Genomic DNA, 16,037 nt, shown 5'->3' on the forward strand with positions numbered 1-16,037 from the left:
GGTTTGCACACATCTGGATGTTACTGAAATGAAAGCTCTAATCTTATAATGTGTGTTTTTTCATCGTTTTGTGAATGTGCCCAACCCTGACGGCTAAATGGAAGGAAAGGGAAAGAAAACTTTTGGCCAAATGAAGATGATTTTCGAGAACTGTCACTTCTCTGAAAGTGCTTTGAATGAGTTAAGAATCTACTTAACTGCGATGAAAAAAAAAAGAAAAACATGGTGAATGTGAGCAGGCACTTACGAGTGAAAATTTGCAGACTTGAATGTAGAGCCGCGTGACTTCTGCGTCTGTAACTGTGACCTTGCTGCCCGTGCTGTGCTTGTAGCTCTGCAGATAGGCCGTCAGCCAGTCTCTCTGCAGCTCCTGGCTGGGATACAGGCTGTAGTCCACATCAGTCACACCTTCAGTCCGACACACACATGTTCACACACAGTAGGTTACTGTCAATGAATATTTTTTATTTCGTAAGAGGATTTACAAACTAATTGCTACTTCTGTGATTTAATATGAATCTTGGTTTAAATCTAACTTAATAACTCAGCATAAAGGAAATGATCTATCCAGAAGGTTTCAAAGAAGTTGCCAAATTCAAGCAATCTCTTCAAAGATTCAGTAAAAAATGCTACCATCCATTTCACACATTTTTTGAGCTCCAGTTTGACAACTGTGAGAGAAACAGAGACAAAGATTTCATGGCTTAAATATGAAAAAAATGAGCTAAAAAAAAAAAAAAAAAAAAAAATAGCAGGATCTCATCGAAAGTCAAAAATGTTGGAGGTGATTGTTGTAAGAAAAGAACATGATTTGTAAATGGGAATTTGAACAAAAATTGCATTTAAACTTTGAAGAATTTCTAAATCAATGAAATGGTCTCTGTTTTCTACAGTTTTTTAATATATATATTTTTATTTTGTTTTGTTTTTTCAAATTATTTTTTTGTATTTTGGATTTACATTTTCTCTGTTTGTTTTTTTTTATTTTATTTGCTTTTCAGATTAAGTTTAACCGATTGCATTCTTTTACAATAGAGTTCTTCAGATGAGATTCTCTTCACTTAAGGCCAACACCGCAAACACTCGCTATTGACCAGTACAAGTGTTGTTTCTAACGTCCAGCAGACCAATAGAAACACAGCTTTTCTCCTCCCTCCAGGGGAAAGGAAGGATTTCATTAAACTCAATCTGAAAAGGAGAACTTTGATCAAATTATCATTAGAAAAAATAAAATATGAAAAGATTTCATAAAGTAAATATGACTAAATAGTTTCTAGAGTTTCTTTCAAAACCCTTCTTTCAATTAATACATTTTTCAAAGTCGCATTACTAGATGTAATCTTTTTCAAATTTCAATTTAAAAAAATGTGCTCTTTGCCAAAATTTTGGAACGAAATTCACTCCATATAATCTTTCCATCCACTGCTAGTAAAAAACATAATTACAGCATTTCGAATCCCTATTCCTTATTATTTTTATTTCAGTACATAGTAAATGCCTACAAAATTAGTTCATTATTGTTCAAAGTGCAGAAATTCATCTCTCTTTTAGCGTTTTTGTACAGGAACAAGAATTAAAAGCTGATTTGAGTTGAGTTTTTTTTAGTCTGCAGTCTTAAGGTAAATGGAAGAAGCTATCTTAGTTCCTGTGTCTGTTTGTTTTTTTTACGATCAGATATATATTAAAATACAGATGAAGTTTGGTGTTTTATAATAGTAGCAGCCTGCTTTTACTCAGCTGGCCGACAGTGATCAGCAGTGGAAATGAGCTGCATTCATCTGTGCCCTCAGAGAAAAGTGATAACTATGACACTTCCTCTGACATCACATTAAAGGGACTTTAACTTTTTATTTTTCCTTAAATTTAATCCTTCCCCTGACAGATTTAGATTTTAAAAAGTCCTTCAACCAACAATGTATTAGAAAAGAAATAAGAAAGGTATCTTTTAACACATAAAAAAATAAAATACAATAATCCTTTTTATACATTCTTATGAAAATGGAAATGTCAAAAACTATTTCTACATCTCTTATTTTTTGATGAAAAAGTCTTCAGTGGCATTCCACGGAAAGCCCAGGTCAGATTTTTGGATTATTCCCACTGGTATTTTGATGGTTTTTCTGCCGTGATGAGCTTCAAGTCTTCAGAGTTGGAAGGTCTCTCTGCCATCACCCTAACATTCTCCATAGGATTCAGATGAAACCACAGGAAAACTTTAACAAAACCATGAAATGGAGCATGTTGGTAAATTTAAGAATTTCTTTTCTTCTAAATATGATAGGGGTATGAAAAACTTTGTGATTAAATCTACCTTTATACAATTATTATGCTGTATATTTTAATTAAGTTTATTAACTTCTTATTAGCAAATCAGCAAACACTGCTGTTATTTCAATGATTTTTAAATCTTGTTGACTCTAAATGATTATAAAGAGGATCATAGATTGCATCAGTATTTTTCCTTTTAGCTTTACTTTCTACTCCTGCTGCTATTAGTTTTTCTTTCAATATTCTGTATGTTAATTTTGCCACAACCTGAAAGCCAATGTTTTTTAACATTTTTGGACAGTTTTATCTCCAAAGATGGCAGCATCATAAAAAAAAAAAAAACAATGAGGAAAGTGGTTTCACTCATCGCATGAGTCTGATGACCTGGATGGAAAAAACTGCTCTGACTTACCAGCAAATTCATTGAAGTGATTCCCGATATCAAAAGCCTGGTAGTTGTAATCAGCATACTCGTAATCGATGAATTTCACTGTGCCTGATGGGGGGAGGAAAGGGACGGCAGCCGTTACCAGGACAACCTGAGGAACAGCTTCACTGTATGGACAAACACCTCACAACTTATGTGTTTTATTTAAAGTAAACAATCAAAGTAGCAGAAAGTGTCCTGGGATCAGAAAACATGATCTTTCATCTAGATCAGTGCTTTGTAATGCCAGAAAATGTTCTCTAATATTTTGGAGTAGTAAAATTAAGCAGTTTTTCACCCCATCTTATCTCAAACCAGCATCTAATCTTCTCACCTTCTTGGCTGTTGTATATAATGTTCTTTGTGAGAAGATCGTTGTGGCAGAGGACAATCGGTGAATCCAATGGAGAGAGGTGTATCTTCAGCAACTCCATCTCCATCATCAATGTCTCATAGCTGGGCAATTTGCAGAGAGCCACGGAGCTGAAGGAAGTACGACCAGTTAAAAGCCTGCTATACAAACATAAACCTCCACAACAAAAAAAAAAAAATCCAATGTTTATTTTAAACACTCTTATTCAGGGACATCGAAAACTAAGAGAAAATTATTCTTTTTTAACAAAATCAACAGTTTCTATAAAATAAACCACAGTAAAAGATTTCTTTTTAAACTGTGCTTCATTTTTTTTTTTTTTTTTTTTTAATGAAACTGAATAATAAATAGTTGCTATTTGGTAATATTTTACTTACAGACCTTGTATACATTAAACCTGCATTTAAGTAAGGTGGCCGAGGGGTGCAAACACACTGCAATTATATAAATGTGCAGCAATTACATAAAGTAGTGCGAAGAGAAAAACGGGGCTTGGCAGAACATAAATGAGACTACCATACAATGTTACAAAAAAACACATGCAAAGAAAATCACAAAAAGTGGAGTGATGCAAGGTGCAAACTTGCTTTAAGCACTAAAATACATAAATGACGCAAACACAGACGCAAATACAAAGAAAAAACTGGTGCAACTGGCAAAAAAAACTGCAATTGAAGAAAAGCTGCAATCTTACTCCACATAATGAAAGTGCTCCAAACCACTAGGGGGAGACAATTATCAACACATATGGGACCAGGAAACATAAACAGGATGCTGACCAGGGCAAATTTGGAGGGAAGAAAGCAGTGGCGGCCAGTGGAGTTTTCTCCAGGGGGCTATGAATTAAAAATAGACTTATACTAAGTTATTACACCAGTATATTTATATGAATGCCAACAACAAAAAAACATTATGAAAAAACACTTTATAAAACAAAACATAATTTAAAGTACGGGTTTACTTTCTGTACATAAATCTTGCCCATCTGAGGCTTTTTCAAGGCAAAGCTGTGTTTTGCATGGTCCTATATTGTATCACAATCCTAAAAAAAAAATAATGTACCAGTTTAATTATGACGAAGCTATGAGTCAGCATTATATTTTTAATACATAAAAACTATTTATTTTCTGAGAATGGGTTTAGTTAAAAGCAACTATGCAAATTAACAAACATCTAGAAAAGTACACTATATTATATTATTTTCCATGTTGGGGCGCACTAGCGCCCTCTATTAGCCAGCCGCCACTGGAAGAAAAGGACAACTTTATTAAATTAAACCCTTAATCTCTTAGCATCCTGATGATCATTACTAAAGGTTCGAGCCCCTCTGTTACCCATGATTAGCTAGCAGCTTTACTTAACTTTTAGTTGTTTGTTTTTAGTACTTGCTACATTTTTACTTTCCATGTGTTTTTTTGTGTGTTTGTGTGCGTTAGCATCATTTATTTGTTTGCAGCACACTTTGTATTTGGGTTTCATTTTGTTGCTCTCAATTTTCTGTGACTGCAGAATTTTTTCCTTGGTATGTGTTTTGTGTGGTTGTTTAAGTCTATTTTTGTGTTTGAAAACTTTTTCTATTTGATGCACATTTATGCATTTGCGGTGTGTTTGCACCTCTGGGCCACCATACAGAACTGAGTCGGTCATCAAAAGGCAGGAAATGACCAGAAATGGATTCTGTCTTGGTTCTTTTAATATCTAAAGTCAGAATATCTACAGTCAAGCAGGCAAGAAGAAGGCTTCACACATCTGTACTTCATTCAGGACCCAGGAGAGAATTTCAGGAGACAACATGACGGTGAAAAACGTTAGGTGTTTTAGTTTCGTGGATGGATGGACCGACAGAAGGATGCTCTGTGTCTCTAACATTAAGTTGTTTTTAAAGTTGTATTTTCTTTTATCTTGGTTCAAAGGGGAAGATTGGCAAAAATTAACAGGCTGGATTTTTTAAAGAAATCTCAAGCATGGGTGGTTCTAGGCAGGGGCCATTGTTGGCCCCTGCATTTAACACATGATACTTGCTACACTTCTGATAACCTAATACCGATATTCACTGGTACAGAAATCAAAGGTGATTCTGATAGTTGTTTTTTTCATCTTTACAGTTTTATTCTGATGATGATTTAAAAATTAACTCGTTACATTTTTAGCTTCATGCACATTGAGATATGATCACAGTTTGCTTTATCTGAGGATTCCAGAGCAGTAAATGTCTCTTTGGTTCACTTAATATTCTAAACAAGAAACTATTGTCCTGTTTTTTGTATCATTAATTTATAATAAGTGAACCAAAAACTATTTAGTCAACAACTGTTATCAGTCCAGGGTGCAGCAATTTCAGACAACATCCCAGCTGCTATAAGTGAGACTACTGCATTCAATTCATTTACAACAAACTGTAAAAGAAGGCTCAAAGCGAACCAGATCTGTGACCACTAATGTCAGATATCATTATCCTGTGCAGTGTAATCTTCCACTGTCTTTAATTCTATTGTCCACTGTTTTTATTCTATTAGTTTTTTTCTTTTCTTTCTTTCTTTATTTACTGATTGATATATTCTCTCTTGTGTCTGTTTGTTAATTTCTTGCTTTTTCTTATTGACTTACCAGATACAGATGTAAAGTAGCCATCAGACTATGCAATATTTACATGGAAATTTTCTTGAATATGCATCGTCACTGGTAAATAAATAAATAAATATATTGAAACATTTTATTTAGTGAAAAACAAAACAAAAAACTGGCCCCACACTGGTAAATTTGTTGTAGAACTTGCCACTGAGCTAGAGGTTGGAATATTGTAGCAGAGTCTCTAATTGTGTCATTTATGGTTCTAGGAACCATTTATCTAATGTAAAAACCCCTTAAATAAAGAAAAAAAATCCTAAATTAAGCTTCCCAGTGGAAAGTTACTAAATGGTGACCAATTTGTTCAGAAAAAAAACCTCAAACACCAGCCCAGATGTCTTAAACTCTCCACAGGAAGAAACTGTTTGTAAACCAGCGAGCTGCAGTGAGAGATCACATATTTAGTTTTTCCTTCTGTTAATCACTATAGCCTCCAAAGTTGGTGCTAAATCCACCTGGAAGAATTGGGACGCAAACATCCACCTAGCTTATTCATCTTTTATTTGCAGACCCTCTGTCTGCCCCGGTAAGACAGTGCTTCCAACAGTGTTATTTAAACAGCACCTATTTATCTGAAGGGGAACAAACAGACACTGAGGTATTATACACACTTATGGGCCTGATTTAGTGAGGCCTGCATGGAACGCAATAAAAGAGGCTTGTTTTGTTTATGATGGTGACACTGAGGCTCTGCTTTTCTACACAAGTCCACCTACACATGCATAACAAGTCCAGTATTCTCTCCCTGAAGTCCTGTTAGGCTTTCTGTCTTCAGATTGCCAGTAAATCAAGGATAGGTTGACAGTCTGTACTTGATGTCTTTGCTCCCCTTTTAATCCATCTATTGATTTTAATGCTTTTAAACAAATTTAGGAGATACTTTTATTCACTTTTTGATCTTTCATAATCATCCTTTTCTTCTGCACTACATTTTTATTAGCTTCAAGTTCAAAATCAAACATCTTATCACATTAAACTTGCCCATGACATTTCAGTCACTGAGAACCGAACCCCTTCTAACACTTTAGATTCATCTGTATCGTCTCTAATATGAAGCGAAGCCGTCGTTTGAATGGTGAATCACCCTGATTCCTTTTCAGCTCATCCATTTCTCCAAACTAACCAAGTGACTTTTGTCACAGGGAGGCTGCGAATAGTCGGAGTGAAAAGCCAAATGAAAGACTTGCATTGCCTTTAAAAAGGAAACCTGACGTCTTGCCATCAGATCTTTTCCTCTCCTTTCTGTCCTTTTCATGAGATGGAGCGCGTCAAGTGCGTTCGCCTCCTGCTCCCTGTCAAGTCTCTGTAAAGTAATTAGTGGAATTTCCTCCTCTGGCGCTTCATTATCAGAGCGCCTTATTTACATATGATTTCAAACAGAAACTATGAACTGGGGATTTTTGTTCCTTTTTTTTGTGGTTTCAGGCAAAGTGTGGGAGGAAAAATGGGTGACCCAGCAGGGGGCCTTTGGGAAAAAAAGAGGTTGCACTCATGCTCTCCATTGCTTTTCTTTCTTTCCTTTCCCATCTCTGACTTCCAGTACGCTCCCTCTCTCTCCCTCTGAACCAGGCAGCTGCTGCAGCCTCCTTCACTCTCCTGCATCCCCCTCCTCCTCTTCCTCCGTCTGTCTCCCCCTTTCCACACAGCGGGTGGCTTGAGAGCTGAAGACCTCCTCTGCAGGTGCAGCTCCTTCCTGTGCTCCCTTTGCCTTTTCCTTTTACTGACTCCTCTGAAGACCACATTCATATCTGCATTTGGATACACTCTCGAGTACCAAAAGTTCCTCTAATGCAAATTAAAGAACCTTTTTTTCCTGCTATCTTTCAGCCTCTGTCTCATATCTCTCTGCCTGAAGAGGCCAGTGATTGCCCAAACAGACACACACTCCAGTTTTAAATGCAAATGATCCTATAAAAAATATCTACTTTCCTTGCATGTTCACCTTTAATGCCGTCTCCACTTATAGTAATTTTTCAACACTCTTTGGGTTTACATCCTAATTATTTCACGTTTTCCAGATCATTTGGAATTACTCTGAATGTCTCTGCTGGTGAGCAGCACTGAAGCTGTGTAAAGTCATGCAAATGTGTCACAATACAGCACCATCTATTGGGCCTCGTCATGTGGTGCAGTTTACTCTGACATGACCATACAACCATACTGCTATATGTTAAAGCTCAAGACACTATTTTAAAAATATAAAAAAAAAAAAGAGTTATTGAGAGTTGCTAGTTTGATATAAAGTGTTCAAACTTCTTAAACTTACTCACATTTTGCCAAATCTCAACCTTAATGCAAAGTTAAAACCTGGAATAAAAAAGGGTTCTTAAACCAGCAAAAAAGAATAATAAAAACTATATTTTACTGTGGTTTCTACTGGGCCTTGTGTGCAGATTTGAGCCTTGGTGGAGGGGGTTCTTATTTACTGTTAACTATGACGACTTCCCCTCTGGAGTGGCTCCCTTCCTGCCACTTTCTATATAAAAGCCAGACTAATGCACTGCTCTACTAAGATCCCTACCAGAGTATGGAGTGAATTTTGTTTCATTATTGTGGCAAGCAATGAACAGGTTTTGTAAATGGAAAACTTTTTCATATTTTATTATATATATTTATTTTACTAAAAGGGGGAGCGTTGGCCTAGTGGTTAGAGCAGTTGGCTTGTGCTCTGAGAAGGTTGCAAGTACCTGGTTCGATTCCCACAAACTGCCACTCAGACCGTCACTCAAAACCCTTAACTGCACACTGCTCCCTGGGTGCCACACATTGGCAGCCCACTGCTCCCCAAGGGGATGGGTTAAATGCAGAGAGTCAATTTTCCCATTTTGGGACAAAAAAGGGATTTACTTAATTTTTTTATTTTTTTTTATTTAAAAAAAACCCAAACGTGGCATTGATATTTGAACATTTGACTATTGTGAACAGGGCTAAGATTGAAGCCACCTGGTGCCACACTATAATCAGAGATTTAACTCAAAACACCTACAAAGATCTTTAAGTGTCTCAAAGTCTAGTCTTGTAGGCTACACAATGATGAATGAAGACTGACCAGTGACTCCCTGCACAAGTAGGGCAAAACACAAAAGGTCATTACTAAAGAGGCTTGCAGTTCACAGAACTCTGTGTCTAAGTAGATGAATAGAGGAGGGAAAGAAAAGATTTGGCAGAAGAAAAAGGTGTACAAGCAACAGGAATAACCATCCCTGGAGAGGATGGTGAAACAAGACCCATTCAAAAATGCGGGCGAAATTCTCAAAGAGTCAGTGGTTTAGGGACCACCACCCACAGAATTATGAGAGATATGAGTTTCAGCTGTCAGATTCCTTATGTCATGCCAATCTTGAACAAGAGCGTCAGCAACATCTCACTGGGACTAAAGGTAAAAGGATCATCCTGCTGTTGTGTGTTCCAAAGCAATATTCTGAGATAAAAGTAAACTTTGCATTTTCTTTGGGAACAAGGTCCCAGAGTCTGGAGGAAGAGAGGAGAGATGCACACTGAAAAAACTATCTACACATAAGTCAACATTTCTTAAATTAAGTGTATTTACCCTTAATTTGAATAGGTAAATGAGATAGTCTGCCAATGGAATGAGTCTTTTTACTCTTAAAACAAGATAATTAGATAATATGCACTTGAAATTAGACAATGTAATTGTGTTTTCTTATTTTAATTGTAAATTGTCTTGTTTCATTGGCAAGATGTCTCTTTAACCTCCTTTATCCAAGAACAATGCACTTATTTTAAGAAAAAATGAATTAGATTTAAAAAAATTTCCAGAGCAGAATCCACGTTGTTTGAGGTACAACATAGACTTTCAGCAGTCAGTAATGGTTTGGTGTGCCATTTCATCTACTCGCTTTGCCCAATGTGTTTTCCGAGGTCAAAGGCCATTCATCAGGAAGTTCTAGAGAACTTCATACTCCCTTCTGAGCAACTTTATGGAGATGCAGATTTCCTTTTCCAAATGGAACACCCCCTATAATCTGGTCCCCTGTTCTTATTTGAACAGTAAACTCACCCAACCTGATTCCTGTATAAGATCTTCGTTTTGTGAAGAGGAAGATTGAGTAAATTAAATATTCTGAAAAACTGAGTTTGAATTTGGTTTCAGATCAGATGTCAGTTATAACCATCAGCATCAAAATAATTAGATAGTTGAAAGATATCAGTCTGTGTGTATTGTGTAAGAAAGTAAAGTTTCACGCTTTTAATGGAAAAACTAAACTAAAAAAAATGTTTTAATGTTATTATAATCTTATAATCTTATGATCAGCACATATAAAATCCTTGTGAAATACATAAGATTTTAGCAATGGAAAAATTTCAATGGCTAATTTGTATTTTCAGTTGTACCATTAATGTATCACACCTTTCACTCCCATATAAACCACCTTTCTGAAACAACAAGCACTCCCAATGTTAGTTTGCATGGACTTCTGGCTCCCCGGCTGTGAACACAAACAAGGCTGAACGTTTGACCGATACGTTTGACCGAGCTCAGCAGGAGGCTCATGGCCGAGCGGATGTTTCTTTGTAGTGTCTGGAGGGCCTCTCTCACCCAGCACCTCCTGACCTCTGTCAGAGATAATGCGAAGCCACTGCTGTTAAGGACGCTCCCCCACCTCAGCTGTTTGATCAATGGCAGCTCAGCATTATGTAAAAAATGGAGAGCAAAAACGGGAAAACAAAAGTTGATTGGAAACTTGTTAGCAGGTTTGAATAATGTGAGAACTTGTGAGGCTATTCGTAAAGGATAAAATTGGTGACTGGTTTCTGTCCAAAGAGAAACCAGCTGCAGCCATTAAGGAGGCCAAACGTCTCCAACTCTATAGGCTGGTGTCTAAAACATTCCTTCTTTAGTAAGGCTAATGAGTTAAAGCTTGTTTTTAACTGTTAAAAATGTGCTTTTATGCTTTTTTTACATCAGAAACACAAAATCAATTACACTATGTCACTTTTTATTAAGTAGAGATAGACATTTAAACAAAAAACTGTGTATAAAGTGTATGAAGTTGATTCAGAAGTGCACAAAAACACCTTTAAGAGCCAAAATAAAAAAAAATCTGTTATTTTCTCTTTGAATGTCTCTTATATTGAAGGAATTTTAGTTGCGCTCTGTATAATATAGCTCATATTTAATTAGGAATTATGCTGGTGAACATTCTGAGTCATCCAGGTTATAGTAATTCCAAAAAAGTAAAAAAACAAAACCCAAAGCACTGGACTTTGTTTTTCCAAGTTTGAAGATGTTTCGCTTCCCATCCAAGAAGCTTTTTCAATTCAAAATGTCAGACTTAGCGTTGAGTTCCAAGCCTTATAGAGTAGCACAACAAAGCCTTTTCTTAGCTTAGAAAACATGCAAATTGAACCAGTTGAAGTTCAGATCTATAAAGCTTGGAGCTCAACGCTAATTCAGACATTTTGAATTGAAAAAAAGGGAAACTTCTTCAAACTTAGAAAACAATTCCAGTTTTCTTTGGGGTTTTTTTTCAATTGAACAACCTTTTCAAAGTCAGACCACAGCTTTTTAATTTTAAGGACACTGTGTGACATTTATTATGAGCAAAAACCAAGTATTGCTTTAATAAATGCATCCTCAAAGTCTAAAAACATCACATCAGCAATGAAAGTGTTATAAAAGTTTAAAATGAGTATTTTATGAAAATGTATGTGAAAGTGCATGCAATGGCAGACATCATGTTGGGTCATCATTTGGTAGCTGAAAGAGGATAAACCTGCCAGTTTTACACATTTTACCTGCAAAACCTGAAAACATGTCAGTTCAATTTCAATTCAATTCAGTTTCTTTATATAGCGCCAATTCACAACACAAGTCATCTCAAGGCACTTTACAAATTCAACCAGATCATACAGTCAGTGGAGCAGAAGTTTAGAACAAGCAAACAGACTGTAGACCGTTTTTTCCTTCTACTTTCTGTTATAATGGAGAAACATCCATACTCTATGTCCAGTGAGAGGCAAGGGAAACAAGCCGAAAAAAGACAAAAGAGTTAAGGAATTAAGGCTTTTATCAGGTGGAAAACACTTGATAAAATGAACACGGAGGTTTTGGGTGAATTCGTTATTTTGCCGTTCTGTTAGAAACAGGGCACCATAGTCCCACAGCTAGTCTGTCGCTATTAGAGACAGCTGGCTTTTATGTTAGCCGACACAGGATGAGCTCTGATGCAACAGTTATCAGCTGCTGCTGTTCTTTACTGAAGTGAGACCAGCTAACTTATGTAGGATTCTTTCAGTCATGTTTTTATAGAAATGCTTCATGTGTCCCATTTAAATATGAGAGTGTGATGAGGGCTAATGTGTTCCTCTCCATTCAAAAAGGTCTCAGACGGCGGACGGGAGACACCAGTCTGTTGTTTGTAATTCATATACAGCACCACTAGATGGGGATAAATCCGACACACTGTCCCTTTAATCTGTTTTACATGATTTTAATAGGCTGGGCAAGAAAAACTCTAAAGGAAATGGTGTATTTTTTGTTTTTTTTTAAAGAAATCCCTTCCCAGGTCACTCGGGTTGCGTCTGACTTTTTTTTTCTCTTGTCACATTGATTGCAGTCTGTAGAGAGGGGCCTATGTTATGCATAGTGATGCAGATCACGATCTGTGCAGATTTTTAATTCTTTATTCCACTTCTGTCTCTGTGCTTTCCCAATAGAATTATTATTATTAATAGATTATTAAAATAGATTATTGCTTGTTAGCTTTGCTGCTAACAAGCAAAGCCCCATTTTATGACCAGCATGCTCTAAAACCACAAAAGATAAAGGATTTTGATATATACAAAATATACAGTAATAGTAACTATGGGTTAAAGGATTATATAGTGTAGTGGATGAAGCAGTAAAGGGGATTCTCAGAGAGCGATCTTTGAAGAAAGGGGAGAGTGATAAGCTGCTCGTGTCCTTTGTTTTGTGTTTTTCGAGGCTCAGATAGGATCACTGTTTTATTTTATGCTTTTTTTGTCTTCCTGAACTCCTACAGTATGATGGGAGGAATATTTTCTGATAGAGATGTTTAAGTGATTGCTTATACCAGAGTCTGTCCAAATGGGGCAAACTTTTCTGTTTATTCTTGTGATTGAAAGATTTTATTTTATATTTCCCCTAAAGTGGAAGTTACTTTGAAACCGAATTTCTCTCCCTGTCAGACCAATCAAGCTGACCTTGTAACTCTGCAAAGTTCCACTAACATAGACCTAGGATCTATCTATCTGCAAACCCCCATTGAAAATCATGTCAGGTGTTTTTTATCCACATGGACTCCCAATGAGCGCTAAACGCCAAGTCCTCGTATGACACAAATTTCTCTGAGATCAGATGCAAAATGGTGTTCAGTGTGTTTAGGGCTTAATAGTTTGGTGTTTAAAAAGGTCTTTATGGTTAATTCAGTCAATAAAACGTATCCAGGTATTCTAGTGACCAGATTTGTTCTGCATTTGTTTTTATTTTTAGGTATCTCAAGCTAACATCTACACCTTAGTGTCATCCAGCTAAATGACTTTGTTCCAGAAAGCAAATATGCTCATTGAAGGCCTCATCCAAAACAAGCAGTTCATGTTAAGTCATCTTACATCCATATTGTCATAAAGATGAACATTTACCCTTTAGAGGGGAGGTCTTCAACAGGGGGTCCGCAAAACCCCTAGGAGATCCACAGAGCTACTGCATGGCGGTCGTGAAGGATTTGCTTGATTAGACTTCTTTTTTATATTCCCCTTGCAATTCTTCTACTAATTGAAATGTCTTTAAAACCACATTAACATGAATTTAACACACGGTAGTAAACAGATAAATGGAGGCAGATGTCTTTCAGGAGCTCTTCCAAGCTGGGCACCGTTTCTTTCACAACATCTGTCCCATCAACGAGGAATTAGAATCAGAAACACTTTAATAATCCCAGGGCTGTAAATCCAGCTGTAATAGATTGACTATAGGACCAGTTTGATATATCACAATTTTATACAATATATAGGGGGTCCCCGCTCCATCTCGCCATCAGTTTTGGGGTCCTTGGCATGGAAAACGTTGAAGACCCTTGCTCTAGAGTTTTAGATTGATTTGACCTTCGCAGTGAGGGGAATATCTAGCCCCTATGGCTTATAATAACTTGGAAATTATCTGTTAATCTTTTCATCTACTCTCTCCATCTACAGACCTTTGGTAAAAGCATCTCTGGTAGGAGGATGGGAGGTGGGATACACCCTGGACATGTTGCCAGTTTAATAAAAAAACAGAAAGTTTTAAATGTTTCCTGAAATGTAAAGCATTTCAATAGAAAAAACTTTTTTTTTTAATCTCTGCATGTCTAAGTTCCCCATGAAGACTATACATTTGGTCATGCTAGCCTCTACAGCCACTCCCAGCTGACTGTGGGGGGTAACATGTAAATCAGTCTTCATCATGTATTTTTTATTTCTATTTTTTACCACTCAAGGTAATTTTTCATGTGGTTCCTTCTTTACCTTTTTGTGCATGTCTGCTCAGTTGGGGTCCTGGGGATGCTGCTCTTCACCAGAGAAAGAAAATGAGACATCTTGGTCCAGAGCAAAGCCTCCGTAGGCCGGCCCCGTTTTGGCTGAATCGAGTGGATTTTTCCCATCTCGGCTGCGATCAATCTGCCGAGAGAAAAAAAAAACATTTTCTCCAATGACCCTGGGCGGTACTGTTATTGCACAAACAAGCATTATCAGAGCAGAAACACAACTCCCTTTCCATTTAGCTTTCTTATCTTGTTCTTCTTTTTAAAATAATGGCCCTCCTTGTCTATGTGACCTTTCAGCTGCTTGATTTTTTTTTTTTTTTTGTTCTTAAGCCATCTTAGCCGTGACATGGAGTTTCCTGGGAACCCGCCAGAGATGGTACTGTGCAGAGTGAGATGATTGATCTGTTTCGTGGCCCTGGCTTTTTAGCCTTGGCTGGCTACAATCCTGTGAGTGATGGAGTTGGCCTGTTATGCAGGACGGGAATGAAATGAACCATGAAAGAAAAAACGTGAAAGGTGATTAAAGTGATATTCAAAGCAAATATCATCAGTAAAAAAAATAAAAATTAAAAAACTAAAGTAACAAATTAACTAAATGCTTCTTTAAATGACAGTAAACTATTTTCTTACAGTTAACAGAATAGTTTCAAATGACATGTTCAAAGCGTAGGGTAACATTAATGCTTTCTATCTAATAAATGATGTAGAATCTTTCCATTAAAAGTACTTACATTTTGTTAACAGAATTTATTACCTTAAAACTTTTACTGAGGGTTTGAAAATGTTTATTTGTTACTATTATTTCAGTATTTCTTTTTTCAGTTGAGCTTCTATCTACTTAGTTCTAGTAACAACTTAGTCTTTTCATACTTTATCTGAATTCCATGTGCAGGATTCAAAAATTGAAGTTTGTTATCCCTGAACTTCTGTAATAGGGCTGGGTGATTAATCCATTTTATCATTTAATCAAATTTTCTGTTTATAAAGATTTAAGTTTTAGAAAACCTATATATTTTTTCCAGCAATACACCTCTGGCATCCATAGGGTTCAATAGTTCATAACTTTTTGTTCTTAAATGTTTACCCATAACTGACTACAGTTCTGGGCTGCTCAGTTGGGCAGTTGATAGCACTGCTGCCTTGCAGGTAGAAGGTTGCAGGTTTGATTTCCAGCCCGGGGTCTTTCTGCATGGTGTTTGCATGTACTCCATGTGCATGCATGGGTTCTCTCCAGGTACTCCTGCTTCCTCCCAAAGTCTAAAAACACCACTGTAAGTTTAACTGGCCTCTCTAAATATTCCTTAGGTGTGAATGTGTGCGTGGTTTGTGCTGTTTGTCTCTGTGTTCCCCTGCGATGGACTGGTGACCTGTCCAGGGTGTACCCCGTCTCTCGCCCTTAGACAGCTAGAGATAGGCACCAGCACCCCTTGCGACCCCACCTGGGATAAAGCGTGTCAGAAAATGGATGGACGATTCAGTTGTAGTTATTCTTTAGGTTTTTCTCCTTTTAGTTAGTTTTATTCATTTTAGTCTTCCAAAATGCTTTCACAATATGAGATTTTAAGTTAAATCTTCTTATGCAGGTGGAAGCAGACTTCTAGCAGTTACTCTGTGTACCCTCTGTGTTGTTAATCATGCAGTTTTTTTTGTTGTTGTTTTTTTTCTGTTTTCTCTCCTTTCTATCTATCTCCCTTTCTCAACTCTGTGTTCATTGCGTATGATTTTTAATCCCTAAATCATTTTGAGGAAAGTCTCATGTAAAAGTATCAATGGCAAAAACCATAATGGTCTACTTGTGAAAGCATATCTTTTATCTAGCACTTGGAGATAAATC

General features: G+C 36.8%; 1 protein-coding gene across 1 annotated transcript in view; it reads right to left on the bottom strand.

The window, feature by feature from the left end:
* LOC119796962 (ethanolamine kinase 1-like) overlaps positions 1-16,037 on the bottom strand; it is a 30,533-nt gene that overhangs the window by 387 nt on the left and 14,109 nt on the right. The window contains exons 3-6 of the mRNA XM_038305756.1: positions 14,184-14,336; positions 3,030-3,178; positions 2,681-2,764; positions 248-408 (exon numbers count right to left, since the gene is read on the bottom strand). Coding sequence (XP_038161684.1) covers positions 248-408; positions 2,681-2,764; positions 3,030-3,178; positions 14,184-14,336 — 547 coding nt within the window. The remainder of the gene's footprint in view (positions 1-247; positions 409-2,680; positions 2,765-3,029; positions 3,179-14,183; positions 14,337-16,037) is intronic.

This window comes from Cyprinodon tularosa, unplaced genomic scaffold (assembly GCF_016077235.1).
Source record: "Cyprinodon tularosa strain WSP-4 unplaced genomic scaffold, ASM1607723v1 ctg563, whole genome shotgun sequence".
In the NCBI taxonomy this organism is placed as follows: domain Eukaryota; kingdom Metazoa; phylum Chordata; class Actinopteri; order Cyprinodontiformes; family Cyprinodontidae; genus Cyprinodon; species Cyprinodon tularosa.